The sequence below is a fragment of the Amphiura filiformis genome, chromosome 17, assembly GCF_039555335.1.
Source record: "Amphiura filiformis chromosome 17, Afil_fr2py, whole genome shotgun sequence".
NCBI lineage: Eukaryota > Metazoa > Echinodermata > Ophiuroidea > Amphilepidida > Amphiuridae > Amphiura > Amphiura filiformis.
Genome location: NC_092644.1, coordinates 57,660,470 through 57,678,271, shown reverse-complemented (window position 1 = coordinate 57,678,271; position 17,802 = coordinate 57,660,470). Strand labels below are relative to the sequence as shown.

At 35.0% G+C, this 17,802-nt stretch overlaps 1 protein-coding gene across 1 annotated transcript in view; it reads right to left on the bottom strand.

Annotated features, from left to right (window-relative positions):
• The window catches only part of LOC140138041 (exportin-4-like), a 221,547-nt gene that overhangs the window by 26,586 nt on the left and 177,159 nt on the right, over nucleotides 1-17,802 (bottom strand). The window contains exon 12 of the mRNA XM_072159880.1: nucleotides 1,196-1,356. Coding sequence (XP_072015981.1) covers nucleotides 1,196-1,356 — 161 coding nt within the window. The remainder of the gene's footprint in view (nucleotides 1-1,195; nucleotides 1,357-17,802) is intronic.

The window sequence follows — 17,802 nt, the reverse complement described above, 5'->3', positions numbered from 1 at the left end:
TGAACACAAGCTCTAAAATACATTTTTTTACATCTTCAGAATGCAAACATTTGAAAAGAAAAATAAAATTCGGGAATTTCCAAAAATAGGGTCGGTATTCTTTTGTACAGTAAATAGAAAAAAACACATTTTTTCTGATTTACAAAATTGGGGTCGGTCGGTTGAGGGCAAGCAAACTATTTTTTTGCCTAGTATAAGTATGTTGGCTGAATATAAGAAGGGAGTAAGCACATAACTCAGTACTTTTATGACCTTCCTGCTTTCAAATGTCTTATTATGAGATTTGAGATCTACACTGTGTCCCCCCAAAAAAAAAAAAAGCAGACTACTCAACATGCGTCAGTAGTTTTTTGAAATCTTTTCTTGTTCCTGAAACGTGACAAATACATGCAGCTGTACATGTTACATAAGTAGCTGCTAGTTGTAAACACTAACTGAATTAACCAAAACCTTTTCAAGAAGAGTCTAAAATAATGAACATAAAATTACCTACAGCATCACAGGTTTTTTTTCAGTAAATGAATATGGTTCATGGTATAGGTAATGCATTGTATTGTATCTTAAAATGCCGTATTTGGCAAACTAAATTTGCACTTCCCAAAGCAATTAGGCCTATAGCTTATATAATTATGCAGCATCACACAATCTTTTCTGAAACAATTCAACATATCTTTGGGCAGGAAAAACCTCCTATGTGTCATTTGCCCCCGAACATGTTTAAAGCAATACCTCCAATGTAACCTCTTGGCAGTTTTGTTTTAAACATGTTCAAGGGCCACAAGTACATACAAGGTTTTTTCTGCCTAACAACGATAAGGACAGGTAAGTGCAAGAAGGTCCTATCTGCAATAGCTGCCCTATAGACATTTGACAATTTCTGCATTGCACAGTGTCTACATTCTACATCGTGCACATCTGGCAGCTATTGTCGATGAAGGGGACCTTGTTGCACTAACCCCTCGATATCTGTGACACAAAAGGAAAATCATTCATTTCTTGAGTAAATCAATTTTTGCCTAAAAAATGAGGTTACAAAATGTTGAAATTTGCATCAAAATTAGGCTTATGCTTTCTGAGACATGACTATTTCCACATTGCTGAAAATCTAAAAGATAGCTACAAACAACTCATTTGGTATGATTGTGGCAAATTTGTCGAGGACAGTTTGTTTGTTTTGGACACCCTATATACAAACCTGATATTAGCACAAGCCAATGTAGATCTTCAAATAACTGATGTAATTCTTTGGTCCCATAATCTATATTGTGTACTCCTCCGCTAGCCTCCGCCTGTTGTATATGCTGTTGGCAAAGGTGTAGATGCCCACCTAGTTTGCTCACTCGGTCTTCCAGAAGTCTGCAAAACATGGAACATAATAAAATGGGTCACAATGGATTGAAAACACAGGAAGACACATACCTTGGCACTTGCAAGTCTGATCTTGCCAAATCGGTGTTCTTTGGAAATAGTTTGTGTGTTCTTTTACATTTGACCAGGACCTACTTTATTTATTGCATGGTCTATGTGACCTATTTGTTGGTTTAGCTCATACTATATCTGTCGATTAAACATGAAAATACAATCTGATCAAATCAGGCCAAAGTTGGCAATAATGAAATTGAGATAGGCAAAAATAAGGAGCAAAAAACAATAGAAAACATAAGAAAACAGACAGATGAAAAGTTGATCACTTTGAAACCAAGTATTATGCCAGGGACTTCAGCGATTCAAATATCAGTAAGCTTCGGCACTGAGCAAGTTAGTAATGGTAATAACTCAATTTTAAAACTGTCAGATTTTGGCTTGAGTGGATCACATTGTGTCACATATGCAATCATATAAACCTCAAACTAGGACAGAGTGATACTAGCAGCAATGCATTATTTCTTTGCAACAATATTGCTGTACACCATTTACAGTTTACAAAAATTAATAATGAAAATGAACCCCTTCCAAAGTAAGAAGTTTGTGTTTAAGGTATTCAAAGTATGCCTCTTCAAATAAATGGCAGCAATTCATTTTTTTTTAAATAATAGTTTTTCTTACAAATTTGAATTATGCTCTAATGTACATTTATGAAATGAGAGTTCACACCGACCAATGCATGTAACCTGCTACACATGATGAAACTGAACACAGCGACACAATACCCTACAGAAATCCATACACTGGTCTTGTATTTCGAAATAAATAAAAATATAAGGCAATGTACTATATAGACTGTGTGTCATCAACCTATGATGTAATAGTCCATATTACGAAGACGCATCACATATATGATGTAATCATGGATGATGATCCATATCACTTGCACTTTTTGTAATTCTTTTGTATATTTTCTGATAGCAATGAATTCGATGAATTGTTTTGGTTGTCTTACAAGAAATGTGTCAAAAGGAACTTGGAACTAAACAACAGTAGTCTACGGAGATGATGACGATTAAAATGTTGGTAGCAGTGGGTACTGCAGTGATGATGAAGATGGTGATTTCTTTGAGCCCCATGGACAAAATAAAAACCTTTCACAAGAATACAGGCCTACAGCATTTGATGAAAACAAAATTACCATATAGCTATTTATAAATGCCCCTTAATGTTCACCTGCTAGTATGTTAAACATATAATACCCCTTCTAGAGGTCAGGAGAACCAGAACACTATGAAGCCACATTAACATTATGTCTCATACAGGCCCGTAGCCAGGATTTATTTTGGGGGGTGCCGATTTTGAAAAAGTGGACCTTTTTTTTCAAAATTTGGACCTTTTTGGACCAAAAAGGCATAAAAAACCTCTATTTTTTCGCTCGCTACGCTCCTCGCGAATGGGACTTTTTGGGTTAAAAAAGAGAGACTTTTTGGGCCTTTGGCATTTGTGGGGGGTGGGTACCCCCCTGGCTACGGGCCTGGTCTCATAGCCCCTGTGCATATTAGAAAGATCGCCCACTTTTTGCCTGTTATTCCCATTGGATTTCATGTGTTTTTTCCAAAATCTAAAAACAGAATATCGGCCAAGAGGAATTATGGCATTTGAAGGCAAAATTATATGGGCTCTAAACCTGGCTTAAGAAATTTTTTTGCTTTTTCCCCCGCTGTTTTAATGTATTTTTTTCTTCTAAAATCCACCACATAAAAATCTCACTTCTGACATTGTCAGACATTGTGAACATCTTGAGCACAGTGAATGCGTGCGTGTTCCCCGGTGTATTCTTGTTAAAACGCTTGTCCCATAGTTTGATACAAAAAATAGAGTAAAAAAAAATTGCCTTTCAACTGGCTATGGGACAAACTATTAAAGATAGCCTTGTAAACACAACATGTGTTTGATATGAAGTAGGCCTACTAAGAAAAAAACTTCAATACCCACCCACAACCAGCTTTTATTTTAGCAAATGTGACACGATCTGGTCCATGGGGGCCGAAGGCAGCAAATTTGATATTGAGATAAAGGCAAAAATATGGAGTAAAAAACAGTAAAATATATAAGAAAACACACATCACAAAACCTCAGAACTTAAGAACCAAACATGCAAGACCTTGATACCTGATACCCTAATGTTTGTATATACGGTAATAGTAGGTATATCACCTCAAAAATAATCGCAGCAGAAACGCGTTATTTAATGTTCCTACATTTTTAGGCTTTATTAAAGCATCAAAAATCAAAAAACAGAATTGAAATCGGTCAATGCATTGTGATGTAATGTCAATTTAAAGATGCTCGTAGATGGAATGAAATCCTGCCACAAATGGCTGTAATGACAAAATTGGCACATTTCGAGATTTTGAAGGTTTATTTGGACGCTTGCTTGGAAAAACAGCGTTAATTTAAATAGCACATGTTAAATGCCTATCTTTCCTGACTTCGTTACAGAAAACAAAATTAAAAATCCATCATTGAATAATTATAATAAATTAATCAAATATACTATTTTAGCCATTTCGCCAATCTGCAGACAAATTAAATCTCAAAAATGACTAAGTTCAGCTTATTAATATGCAAAATTGATGCCAATAGAAAACCGTACATGATATAAAGGTGCGGTTTTTTTGCACTATATGTATACAAAGTTCTTTCAATTGATGACAAAAAATACACAAAAAGTAATTAATTATGCAAATTAGGTAATTACAGCTAATTATGTATTTATGATATTATTATGCAAATTAGGCATGAGTAATTTTGGTTTTTTTTTTCAATATTTAATGAACGTCTGTTCATTCATCATAAATCTTTTAAGTATGATCCTGTTATGAGGTTGAATAAATGAACTGCAGTTAATTATTTAAAAACAATACAAAAAATTAAAAGTTTGACATTTTGACGGTGTCTGGAATATAATTTTCATTTTTACTGTAAATATGGTATGTGTCACCATTACTCAAAGCCAAGTCCGAAAAGTAAAAATTAAAATTCAGTTGCAATGACACTTTAAATTAACATTTTGTCATCTGGATTAACATGGGATTATAATCGGTAAAATGAACAGCAATTTTACTGCACCGCTGTATACAAAAAAATAGTATGGTTTGGACACACACAATGGCTTAGAGCTATTGTGGTTTGGAAAATTACTCCTAAAAAACACATTGATTAATGTTTTGCTTCAACTGGTTTTAGGGAAGTGTTTCATTTGTTGTCGACGGAATTAATTTACATGCTAAGAAAGATTAGTATTTCAGCTAAATGGTGGTAGTTCCTTTACTTCAGTAGGCCTATATTTACTGATTTATGAGCGATCTACAAAAATCCATAAAAACAGGCAGTAGTTCTTAAACAAAACAATTTTTAATTTGGGGGACCCGATGGTAGCCTCGGGAAGGCTTCACACACCATATATTAAAAATTCAAACAATTTGGATAAATGAAGCATATGAAGAAATTCATTTATCGACATGGATGTTTTCTAAAATTGGCCAAATTTTAAGCGTGCCCTTTTCAATTCACTGTTATGCTTGCATGCACAGTGTAGCAGAATTATTGTGCAGCCACTGTGACATACCTAGTAATAGTAACTCTATTTTCAAAATTACCTCCTTTAGCCCCTATGGAGCAGATCGTGTCACAAAATAATGTTAAAAGAACAAAATGCAGTTCATCTATCTGGGGCAAGTGGAAAGTGGGAAAGTTTACAGCAAATCAGGGATATGTGTTGGATCAGGTAGAATATTCATGTTCTTCCGTTTAGGTCCGGGTCATAATTTTCAGAACACTAGTGAAAAAAAGTGGTGTTTTTTTTAAATTTTCTCAAAAAAATCTTTAAAAAGTGTGGATTTTTTTTATTGTTTTTGCCAAAATTTGTGAACAGAAACCATTTCAATGTCTGGAACATAAGTTTTGTGTCTATTTTCCATTGGTTTATTTTGAGGGTCAGGTTTCAGAAACCAGTAAACCACACACGCCCACTCATTCCAAAATGCAGAACCTCCCCCCTCCCTCGATTCATCCATTTATTTTTGAGGATGGTGAACATCCTACTCCTCTCTCATTGCATCACATTCCACTACAAATGCAAAATGTATGAATCCCATCGCAATACAGTTGACAATCTTATACCCTTATTATCTTAATGTCGCTCTACGTGTCTATGCTACAAATCCATGTTTACATCACTAGTGTTTAAAGTATTCATACCTATGTATAATTTGCTATTCTATAACAGAATAAATAGGTTTGTACCTTTCTACTCAGTGTCTCACATTTCAATGAAAGAATATACTACTGATGATACAAACTGGCACCAGGGATGGAGATAACATTGTGCTATGTTATGGGTCTACATTGCAACATTAATGATTCATAATTATTTAAGGCAGGTTGGAGGGGAGGGGAGGGGAGCATGACCTAGTGGTGTTTGCACTCAAATATTGAGACAAATAAAGTTGACACACAAGAGAAATGGCATGGATTCTATAAAGGAGAGCCAAATACCAGATATAAGTGGTGTCATTTTCATCCTATGTGCACAATTTTTTTCTCGTTCCTCAGGGGGGGGGGGAGAAATTTTGTATGCCAATAATAACATTGTGTAATAGTACAAACACTAATTTTAGTGTATTTGGAGGAAAATTTAGCCAAAAGGTTCTGAAGACTTCAGATGGGGATCTCCGAAACAGAAAAAGAAATTGATGGGAATGGGAAAGAGATTGAAAAATTGGTCTTAAGGGCAGCACTAAGTTACCTGTAGTACAAGGTATACAGAGTATAGTGGTACACATAACTATGGCTGATACTCATGTCAGTCGGCCTCACCTTAATCTAGTTCATGTCCTTGTGTGCTTTTGACAAACCGCAGGATGAGCCATTTTCCATGGGTCTTGAATTATTGATCATTTACCATATTTACGCAAACCACTTACGCATTGCATATTATTACATACATAATATGAGTAAAAGCCCTGGCTATAAGCTTGTCAAACCACATCAACTCAAACATGGAAAACCAAAGTGAAATATTCATCACTTTATTATTTTTCTTATTATTCTATAAGTGCTGACATTTTTTCGAACTTTTACAAGGAGTTAGTGATAAGTTTACATGTGAACTGTTTGTTAAAATTATGAAATGCACTTTTGCCTGATAACTCTCAGTATTCTATAGACTGTATAATGTAAATGCATTATACAGTCATGTTTTAATATACAACTGCAAATTAAGGCCAATTTGTTTTTGCTTGTCTCAAAGCTGCCACACATAATTTTCTTCAATTTGTCTGAATTTTTCACAAAATTATCGATAAAAATTTAAATGAGAATGTAAGTTTCGCATAAAGAATTCTAAGTCTCAAGAATACTGGTTTTGGTTTGGTTGTTATTTTCACCTTCACTACTCATTGATTTATAATTGAAAGCACAGCTCTTGTGATAATTAGTTTATACCTAACCCACAAGGCATATATCTTGCTATTGTATTTATTATTATTCTAAAATTTAAAGTCTAAAGTTTATCATAATTATTTAATACTAACTTCTGTAAAGGGTGCCACAACAACACGCTCAGCGTTCAGTGGCATCCTCATCATTTCACCATATTATACGATGTTTGTAAAAGCTTTTTTATATTGTATTTATTTAATGGATGAATTTGATGAAATAAAACTGAACTGAACTGAACTGAACTGGCCTGGTCAAGAGGAATTCAGTGGCATTTGAAAGCAAAATTATACTGGGTGTTGTCAAAATTTCCTGAAAAACACAGGCGTAGATCCCAGGGGGATGGGGGGGGGAACTATTTTGCAAGGGGGGATGGTCCATACAATCATCCCCCAATGTTGACTCCTGTATATGGTTTTCTGACCAAATTAACCTCATATTTGGCCATTTTAGCCCCCGAAAGTCTGAATTTGTTCCACTTTTGCACAATATTTCATCAGTTTAGCTTCGAAATGGCAAAAAAATTTCCTGCGCTTTGCGCACCTTTGTATCATAAACTTATTCTGTCGCCAAGAGGTCCTAGATTCACTATATTTCAAGAAATGTTTTCCAACCCCATCCACCAATGTCAAAAAGAAATCTACACCACTGGAAAAACATGGAAAAATCCTGACAATTCACTTTTCCCTCTCCTTTTGCAACGGAAGAGTAGAGCAACAATTTCCTGAAATTGGTCAATTTTCTTCCAAATTTCCTGAAAAGTAGCATCTCTGCAGTATTATGCTAATTCAATTGAACCTTATTTTGGACCCAAGTGAGTCACCACGTGGAGCAACCATTTAAAAATAAATAAATAACAACAACAACAACAACAACAACAACACCACCAACAACAACAACAACAACAACAACAACAACAACAACAACAACAACAACAACAACAACAACATATTGCTTATCTATGTAGAGAAATATTTTAGAAAATGTTTCACCCTGCTAATAATGATTATATCATATACAACACTCAATGCTATTCGTATCACTCATCAGAGATGATCATTAGGTGTACATTTCAACCCTTCAAAAGGCAAGCCCATCTCCACCCACGGAAGTATCATATTCCTAGCTTTTCCTATAGCAGGAGATAATAGTGTTATATGACTTCCCTATTAAAATCATCTTTCTGTCCTGTACATGTCAAGATATGGTGATAATGCAGGCACGATATCTCACCCTTCCCAGAATCCTTTACAACATGATACATCACCTCATTTCACCAAATAACACTCCTATGACTTTGTACATGTTCCACTTGTTTTCATGTTGAGAATAGACAGGCTAAACATGGGTCGGTAGTCATGAAAGATATATAATTGGCAAGCTCTGGATGATTCTGTTCATCAGTCTATAATATCGAATTGATTAATTCAAATTAAACAATTCATCGAGTGGTCATGGGCAGCGCCATCAGACATGTACAAGACTACCAAGTGACAGGTGATGGACCGTACACACACAAAAGAATAGGCACTTTTTTGATAAATTTCACCAAGGTTACTCAAAACTTTATTATACAACAGGGGTCTCTGAATTTTTAATATGTTATGAAAAACTTAATCTAAAAAATATTTACCGATGGAAAAAAAATCCATCAACGGATAGTCTTGTTATGCTCTCACAAACTTAGAAAAATATCTAAAAATCCAAAATGTTGGTCTAAAAATTGGCCAAGGTTACTGCTGTCCCATTCAAAAGCACAGGAAGACCTCCCACAGCATTGAGGTCAACTTTCTAGACTTCCTGTCTACTGGCAGTAATGGCTACTACCAAGTGCAAACATCAATGAATTGTTTAATTCGAATTAATCAATTCGATATTATAGACTGTTCATTGGTACCTTTTATCACTATTGACCATGTTGCACTGGATAGCAGATCAGTACAGATTGTTGAAATGGAAGAAATGCATCATGGGAAGTGTAATATATCTGGTAGATATGTGACAGTTGATGCCAACTGTGAAAACTGATAAAAAGAATGACAGAAGTATAAAATATTTTTCATATTGTATTTTGCATGTCAATCTCATGAAAGGCTTTCTATCTAGAGCTGATCCCATAGAAATATCAAATTGTGATGTATTCAATGAATACTAACTGACTATTGCATGACTCGCAGAACTTGAACAAGTCACGCTACGATTTAAAATATCTTTAGACATTTTCATTGGTGTATGGCAATCAACAAATACAAAATATTTTGAAATGTTTACACTTGTTGATGTTTTTCCAGCTTTTGTTCTTTTTCTTTCATGTGAGATCATATATAAATTAAATATCAGAAATTCCATAGTAAGCAAGATGTTAGTCAGAGACTGTCCATCCAAATTATGAACAAGTAAATTTCAAAAGTAGATGGATGGAAAAATCCTCAACCCGTCTTATGGACGGGCACATAAGAATGCATAACACGTCAGATAAAAAATGAGATACAATGTATAGTACAATATCCTTTATAGAAAAAAGTTTTCCAACAACCAAAATCTGCATCCTCTAAATGCCTATAAAAGGGCAATTTCTGAAGCATTATCTGACACTTAACATGCACAGGATCAACAGCTTTAAGTGACTTCCGAACCACATAGCGTTGCACACACACTCCCTATATCTGCACGTGCTAAGCAGTGTATGGGGGTTAGAAGAAATTCTGCAATTTAAATGACTTACATCATTTTGACATGGAATTATCAATTTGAAAAACCTCTGCATACATACATACATACAGAATGCTTATACATGTATAGCGCTGCTACATAAAGAACGCAGCGCTGAACAAGAAGAACCATAATAAAACTACAAATATGAGAACCTACAGGCATGTATATAAGACAAACAAAGTCAGTTAAGCAGGAAACAAATGTGTTTTCAATGATTTCTTAAAAGCAGGTAATCTGGTAGACTCTCTGATGATGACAGGTAGACTGTTCCAGATGCGAGGAGCTGTGTAAGAGAATGTCCTTTTTTCAAAAGATATTAGTGTCTTAGTTGAGTTATGTTCAGAGAGGCGAGTTGTGTCTGCTGCTGAACGGAGACCTTGACGGGTTGGAATGTGAAGAGAAAGACATTGCGATAAGTAGTCCGGTGCCGTCCCATTGAGGCATTTGAACACTAGCACCAAGATCTTGAAGGTAACTCTATCCTCAACGGGCAGCCAATGTAGTTGGTGTAAATAAGGCGTGGCATGATATTATGCAACTGATATTAGGTACAATACATGTGGGTGGGATATTAGGTACAATACATGTGGGTGGGATGTGCACAAATTCACACTTTTATTCCAAATTGTATAAATCATGAACTAGAAGTTATTGAATGTGTCACCTTACTAATATAATCATGTCACTTTGAGGCATAGTCTACGCAAGTTTTTTGGATGGAAAAACAGGTACGGGCACGCCCAAGGTAATGATTTCGCACATCAACTAATTAATAATAACCAGGGTTTAACACCTGGTGTTTGGTATAATAGTAATAAGCATTCAACAGAAATACACAGGTACCTGTCCATATCCTGCAAATTCCTGTGTGCTTGCACGCGGCATCGGACATTGGCTACGGGGTATCACCCCTCTAACAAATTTGTTTGTTGTTGCCCTTTTTATGCTATTCATCCAATTCCAGGAATGTTAAAGAAAGAAAGAAAAAAGTTTAAAAACAGATCAAACATCATCACTCTACATGTTCATATCACATCATCCACTTTTGTTATTTTGAGAAAAACAAACTAACAGGGAACCTCTTTTTTCCCCAAGTTCACCCCAAGTTAAACACCACTGCCATTTCACATTCCTGTTGTTCAAAATTATAATTGGTATTTTAATATTTAAGCTCAAAAATGCAGCATCTAATTAAATTTATATGATAACCATATGAAAAGTAAGATGCTCCAAGATGCCCAACTTGTGATGAGTGATGCCCCGGTGATGTCAGATTTATCGTCGGCTTTGACAGTTTCACATTTCCCCGCGATTCTCATCCACCGTGGCTACAAATTTAATGCAAAGAATTGCACTCGACAAGTCGTCTGCAAAAACGGACCAGATGCGGTGTGTTAACTAAGAAAAATAGAAACAGAAGGATGTTGCTTGTGATCTGTTGGGATGAATGCTGTTGCTGGTAGCATGCATGATTTTAATTAAAGTGAGGTAGATGGGCGAGTTGTAAAAGTAGATCGTAGGTCAAGTGGGAGCAGGAGAACAATCAAAAGAGTCAAAATGGGCTATTCCAGTTGAAATCCATACATCTCCTATGGAACACGTGATTTAAATCTTCCACACAGGGGTGTAGCATTCATAATAGAATCACCAATTCAGATAGTCCAATTTGAAATTCACACTACCCGTGTTGAAGATTAAGGTCATGTTTTCCATATGAGGTGTATGGATTTCAAATGAAATAGTCTGATATCAATTAAATATATCCAATTCCAAATAGATAGATGGGCAAGGTTTCAGATCAGAGGTGCTGTAAAATGGTAAATTTTTATGCTACATTAATTTGTGTAGTTTGTGTGTTCCACCACAAATATATTCCTTTTGTGTATAGGTAATGTGAGGAACCTTAGAATTGTGAATTTTAACATAACAGTTCAAAATTGGCATAAATGTGACAAATTAACCACATGAAAATGTCCACTTTTACAGTGTTTAGTTTGAATAGAGATGTAAATCCTGTAGGGATGGTTTGGAGTTTCCATATCTCATAACTTGAAGAAATCTAACTGTAAATTATGAACTTTTATCTCAAGACACCCTGTACTTTCAAATCTTCACTATTAATCGATACAATCAAAGCTGATCTTTTTTTTTCACTCTGTCTAACAACACAAAATTAACATACATACAAGAAAAAATGCATGCCTTCCAATCTTTCCATATTTTATCTAAGTTTGACAAGATTCCTCTTAAATATGTCACTTTTATCATACCCTAAAACTGTCAAGCAAATTACATCATCACCCTTATTCAATATTCTATCAAACACCTATATGAAAATTGCTCATTATGAAGTTGATTATGCTACCTAACCACATTGGCACCAAATCCATTTGCATACAAATTATTCCAGAAACACAGTATTTTCATTAAAACACAGAATATTAATAATTCTTAAAACAAGTGTTTCAATTTTTTCTGGAAGATATATCAAAGGATGGATAGGATTATCAGCCTACAAACCCATGTCAAATTGATAGAATAAGCTCTTGAGAAACCTGGTCAATCACTCTTTGCTGTCCTAGTATTTTTAGCACTTAAGCTCTCAAGTACGTTATTTTTCAATTTAAAAATGCTCTTTATTTGGCTGGCAGATAAAAGCAGCGATTTATGAGCAATATTATTCTTTTGGGATATGCTGGACAAATCAGGTACTGCAGAGCTAGAATTTGGTTCTTTAACATTGTTACAATTGGTGTCATATTTTTGGAATTACTGTAAAATTGGTAATTTTTGCCCATGTAATTTTTCACTCTGTACCAATTTGTTTTAAAACTTGTCATTTTGAGTTTTCATACATAGACCTCTATGTAAGACAACATATTTGTGTGCATTGTATTTAATTGTGGACCCGACTCACCTGAGAGCACATCAGACACAACAAATTGCATTATCAATATGAGGAATGTCCTTCTTATATCAAATAATTTTTATTATTTACAAAAATGATATTTTTGCTATTTAAGAGCCATCAAAGTAAACTTTATAAATCAAATGATATGTACTTCAAGTGTATGTAGCTGGAAGAAAAAGCTGCCCATAATATGACAAATTTGTCCTTTGTTATTGAAGATAAACATTAAACATTCAAGACAGTGATTTTAAGTCTTGTATTTTGATCTTTTTAATGAAATATAGAAAAATGAAATGAGGGGGCAAAAAACAAAATTCCCAACCTTAAATAGTAAAATGTTACATAAGTAGGGTTTTCCTAGTTACCTTTATAAACTGCATGAGTACATGTAGGCAATACAGGTGATTACTTGCAACCACATAGCACTATGCACTCACCCCAAAACACATCACACTCAATTCATCTAGTTCACCAAAAGGATGTTCTCCTTTCACAAAAGGATCAAATGCAAACTCTAAAAAGTGTATTTACAGGAAAATGTCTCAATTTCAAGTAAAAAAATCAATTGATGCCACCAACTATAGCCGTGTAACCAACACTGCTCAGCGCAATTAGCACGCCGAATGTCAACTTTATTTATTGCTTGAGTACCGTCATATAGAAATACTTTGGGCTGCTAACGATCCAAATTATTGAATAAGTAAGCTGAGTCGAGCAAATTACCAAATTCCCGAGCGAAGAGCGAATCTTGCTAATGCCGGTAATTAAGGGTGCTATCATTCCTACACTCTGAGCTGACAACTACACTCTGGGATAATTTGGTTTTATATGTCCTCTATTCAATGCATAGAAGAAACAATGTATCCTCTGTTTATTCAGAAAATGCTAATCTTAACCTTTTTAGATGGATATCAAATTTATTCTACAGGTTGAGTACGTTACGAAAATATCTTCAAATTTTCATTATTTTTTACTTCTATCACCAAAAAATTCCCAATATTCAAATGACAACAAACATTTTTAGTGTTGTGGTCATTGAGATCATTGAGCTATTTCTATTGAAATCTGCATTTCGCTAACCTGACTTTGGTAATGTAATAAACTACAACCTATATTCAAAGCAATAACCATTAAAATTGGGCCATTAATCAACTCATAAATCAAATGGCATTAAGTTGCGCACTGGGTTGCGCATTCATTTATGTTCGAGGTAAATAAATTAAATGCACTTACTGCATTTATGGTGCTTAGAACCAGGGTAGAACATAAAAGAGGCCTACACAAGTAGTAGCAGAATTTTCTCCAATGTACTACTCCGAAGCATGTGTGTTACTGTGTGCCTATATACCCAAGAAAAAGACCATATAGTCAGGTGTGTTTGGATTTTTTATGGAGGGGGATGCAGTATAATTAAATAATTAAATTGATGTACAATAAGAAAATGGTAAAAGGAAGAAAAGGTGCATCACATAGTGATATTGTTCAGATACACCACTATGTGCATCACATATTGCCCCTTTTAGTAAAAAGTGTATCACATCACTATATGTGCAGCCTGTAAAGTGTGCTGAGGCTTGTGGATCAACGTCTAGGCGTTGTGCCTGTGCGTAGCCCACTATAAATCACTGCGCTTTTTTTAAAAATGTGATACAGCGGGCGTGCTAATTAGGTCGAATACAGTTCTGATGAATAGCAGATTGACAGATTTCTATATTTTGTTGGAAGCAATAAGAGCATATCCGCATCAAACCCAAGAAATTAAATGGGTTGATGCCCTGTACCAATCACATTTCTGAGGCTGTGGACACTATAATTTATTACCTATCTCTAACATAATCTCCCTATAACAATACTTAACATACCCACCCAGTATCAACCTGCCAACCCATCACTACATCAAAAATGAAGCGGCCCGCAAATTAAGTAGCCATCTCCAATTTTAAGTGCTAAATAATAAAACAAGCTCCCAGTGATAACTGCCCTCTGCCATCCAACCAACCATAAATTTCACAGCTAACATGCAGAGACATTTTAAAAATCTAGAATTCGTTCGGTCGATGACCAGGGGTAATTTCCCATTATTTCTTTTTAATATCACCATGCTCAAATAATAATTTTGTCATTATGATCGGCTGAAGTCCACCTCCACCATTAGCCTGATCAACACACTGCAATAAATCTTGGCTCCTCTGAAATTAAAGAACCCATCTATTTCAAAGCCGTAAGATATTACTCTTATCTATTTTCTTTCCTGTGGTGGTATGAAAATGTTCTAGAAAAATAATCAGGAGAAAATGGAGTCATAAGAAAGTTCACAGGTATTCCCATTTTAATAAAGACTGAGAAATAATAATAAGTGCTCACACAGACAGGGAATGTATCAACTTTCCAATCCACAATGTATTGGTTCTCATACTCTACTCTGCACCTGTTCCAAGAAATAAAAAAAGTTGCAGAATTTTGATACATTTCTAATAATATATGTCACAAATCCGTCTCAAGACCCACTATACCAATACAGAGCTTGTTTGTATCCCATAAACAAGGTAAAATGCTCTATATTAAAATACCGTCTGTTTTTGAGGGAAATCTAGATCACCTGATCACCATTTCACCAAGATTGACACAATAATCTTTGTCTGGGATTTTTAATGCTTATCAAGTAATTTGCTTTATTTATTAATCAATTATTAATTAATCTGAAATTTATTGATTTATTTTTATTTCATATAATTGTAAAAAAATGCACCCCAAAAAAGGAAGAAGAAAACTTTTTTTTTTACCTTAATGTTAAAACAATCTTGATCTTTTAAAACGTTTTAAATTTTTTTAAACAAACTCATGTTTAAACTAAACTCTAAATACTACATGTAATGCTCATGATCAAGTACTCAGATGTTAGCCATTTTGAATGCAAAAATGTTGCACCTGCACAAAATCTCAGGGTATATATTAAATTAAACTAATATAGATCAATGACTAGAAAGCGGCAATTTTACGCCACTCCAAAATACGCATTAAAATCATAAATCACAGCTAATAATGAACATCATTGAATCTGAAGTGATCTGTCAGTGGCGCTATACCAAAGCTTCAATCTGTCCTACTATGAATAGAATTCTTTGCTGATAGTGATTGACAATATGACCTATTAATGATGCTCATCTGTGTGCAAATGAACTATTCTTGTGCCATCCCCCAGCACTAATTTACCAATATTCAGTATGTAGATCACAATCATATTTTCCACACACTTTCTTATTGGGCAAAAATCAGAGAATCAGCCTAGAGATTCTCACCAAAGGAATTTATTGAGGTAAGAAATGCACTATTAGATTTTGATGGGGTGATGGCAGTTTTGTTAAAAAATACCCTGACCAAAACCAGGCTTCCAGCTCCCCTGCAAGTCTAAGGTGCAAGCACTAATCTGGTGTGCAATAACCCTCACAATAATCTTCCATTTCAATTTCTATAAATCCTGCCTTGAAAACTACATAATTATGCTAGTTGTAGGACATTCCACATGCCTGCAGAGTATGGGGGAAATGATCTTCTCTGGCTGACTAACCAGAGTGGATCTTAAAATGTTCTCAACTAGGCCATTGTATTTAATGTAATGGTACACTTCAAGGCACGGGCAGAGTTAGACATGAAGACTGCATGATCATAACATTGAAAAAACACACCATTTTCTGTGAATTTGATGCAGAAAATGGGCTAAAAACACTGAAGTGAACCAAAAATGCTGAATCCACTGAAACACTGACATTTTTAAACGTCTGTAAAATGTATGAGGCCCTGAAAGTAGCTGCATAAATTGTCTGGTGCTTCGCTAAAATAGCTCTGCAATTTACTGCATCATTTGTTATACATCAGGAATATATCAAGGTGCTACACAAGCATCAAACACATTTGAGATGGTAACAGTATGCATTGTCAAGTCCTATGTTTTCCCTCACACAACGATGACATTTAAAAACCTACGCAAGTTTATCTGCATTCATAATATGCTAATTTCTATACATAACAAACGGAGTATAGATGCAAAAACTATATAACCATCAATATTTCACAAAATGTGTTATAACAACAATTATTTTTTTCTACACTTCCTACTTTTGGTTTAATATCATCCCAACATGTGACATCATAGGAAACACCTTCACAGCCTCACATCTACTGAAGACGCCAATCACATAGTACTCCATGAGTGTCAATTTTGAAGCATAAAAGCATTTATGTAAAAGGAATGTCAATAGAATTTACATCTCCCTCGTAAGTACTTTTTCTATTCTGGCATTTCAGTTTAGAAATGTGACAGAATTATGCATAAAACCATTAGATTCCTACTTCTAATAATGTAACAAAATTCACCTTTCCTATCAGCAATCTTCAAAACTCAATCTTTCAAAAGTGGGCAATTGGCAAAAATTGGTCAATAAACCGTTTCCCAACCACAAAATTACAAGTTCAAATTTCATATAACAAAATGCAACTAGAGCGGTTCTCGGCTTTCGCGGTTCTCGGCATTCGCGGTTCTCGGTAGTGTGGGTTGGTCCGCATGTGACGCTTCTGTTCAGAACCTTGTGTGACCCTCCCCCAGAAAAAAATCATCCGCCACCACTGGTTATAACAAGGGCCTTGTAAATGCAACTGGTGAGACAGAGCCTCGAATGACGTTTGTGTTTTCAGTCTGATTTCAGTTCCCTAACAGGTACAAAGTTTACGCATTATCATTAGGCCTACCAAGTATTGTATGTCCTATAATCTCTTATGTATGACATGGATCTTTACCATGATTGTGCAAGCCAAAAAATATCATTTCAATACCCCAAACATGCGTTAAAAAAGACCATGTTTTACACATGCAACCTCAAGTTTAGACATATAATTTAATTTTCCCTAAACCCTCATGCACGGGAAAAATCATGCCGCCACCATTGGTTATGACAAGGGCCTTTTAGGGTGCACACCAGTAAATAAGCCCCACTGACTTTCTGTACAGACAGGGGCCGGAAAACAACTCAGTTCTTCAAAACTTCCCTTTCTGCAAGCAGAAGGTCAGATGACGACATCCATTGTAAAAATTAATATATGGATTTCAGGATTTTTTTTTCCAGAAATATTGTAAAAAGTTCAACCTATAACCCATACAGCTAACGCCACCTCACAAACAGCTTGGTGTTTCTGAAATGTAACACATTTTGAAAGTCGTCATAAAAAGTCGGATCCTGCTAAATTTACACAGACAATCTAATTTACAGGCCTAAATGATGATTAAATATGAATCAGGGCCTAATAGTTGC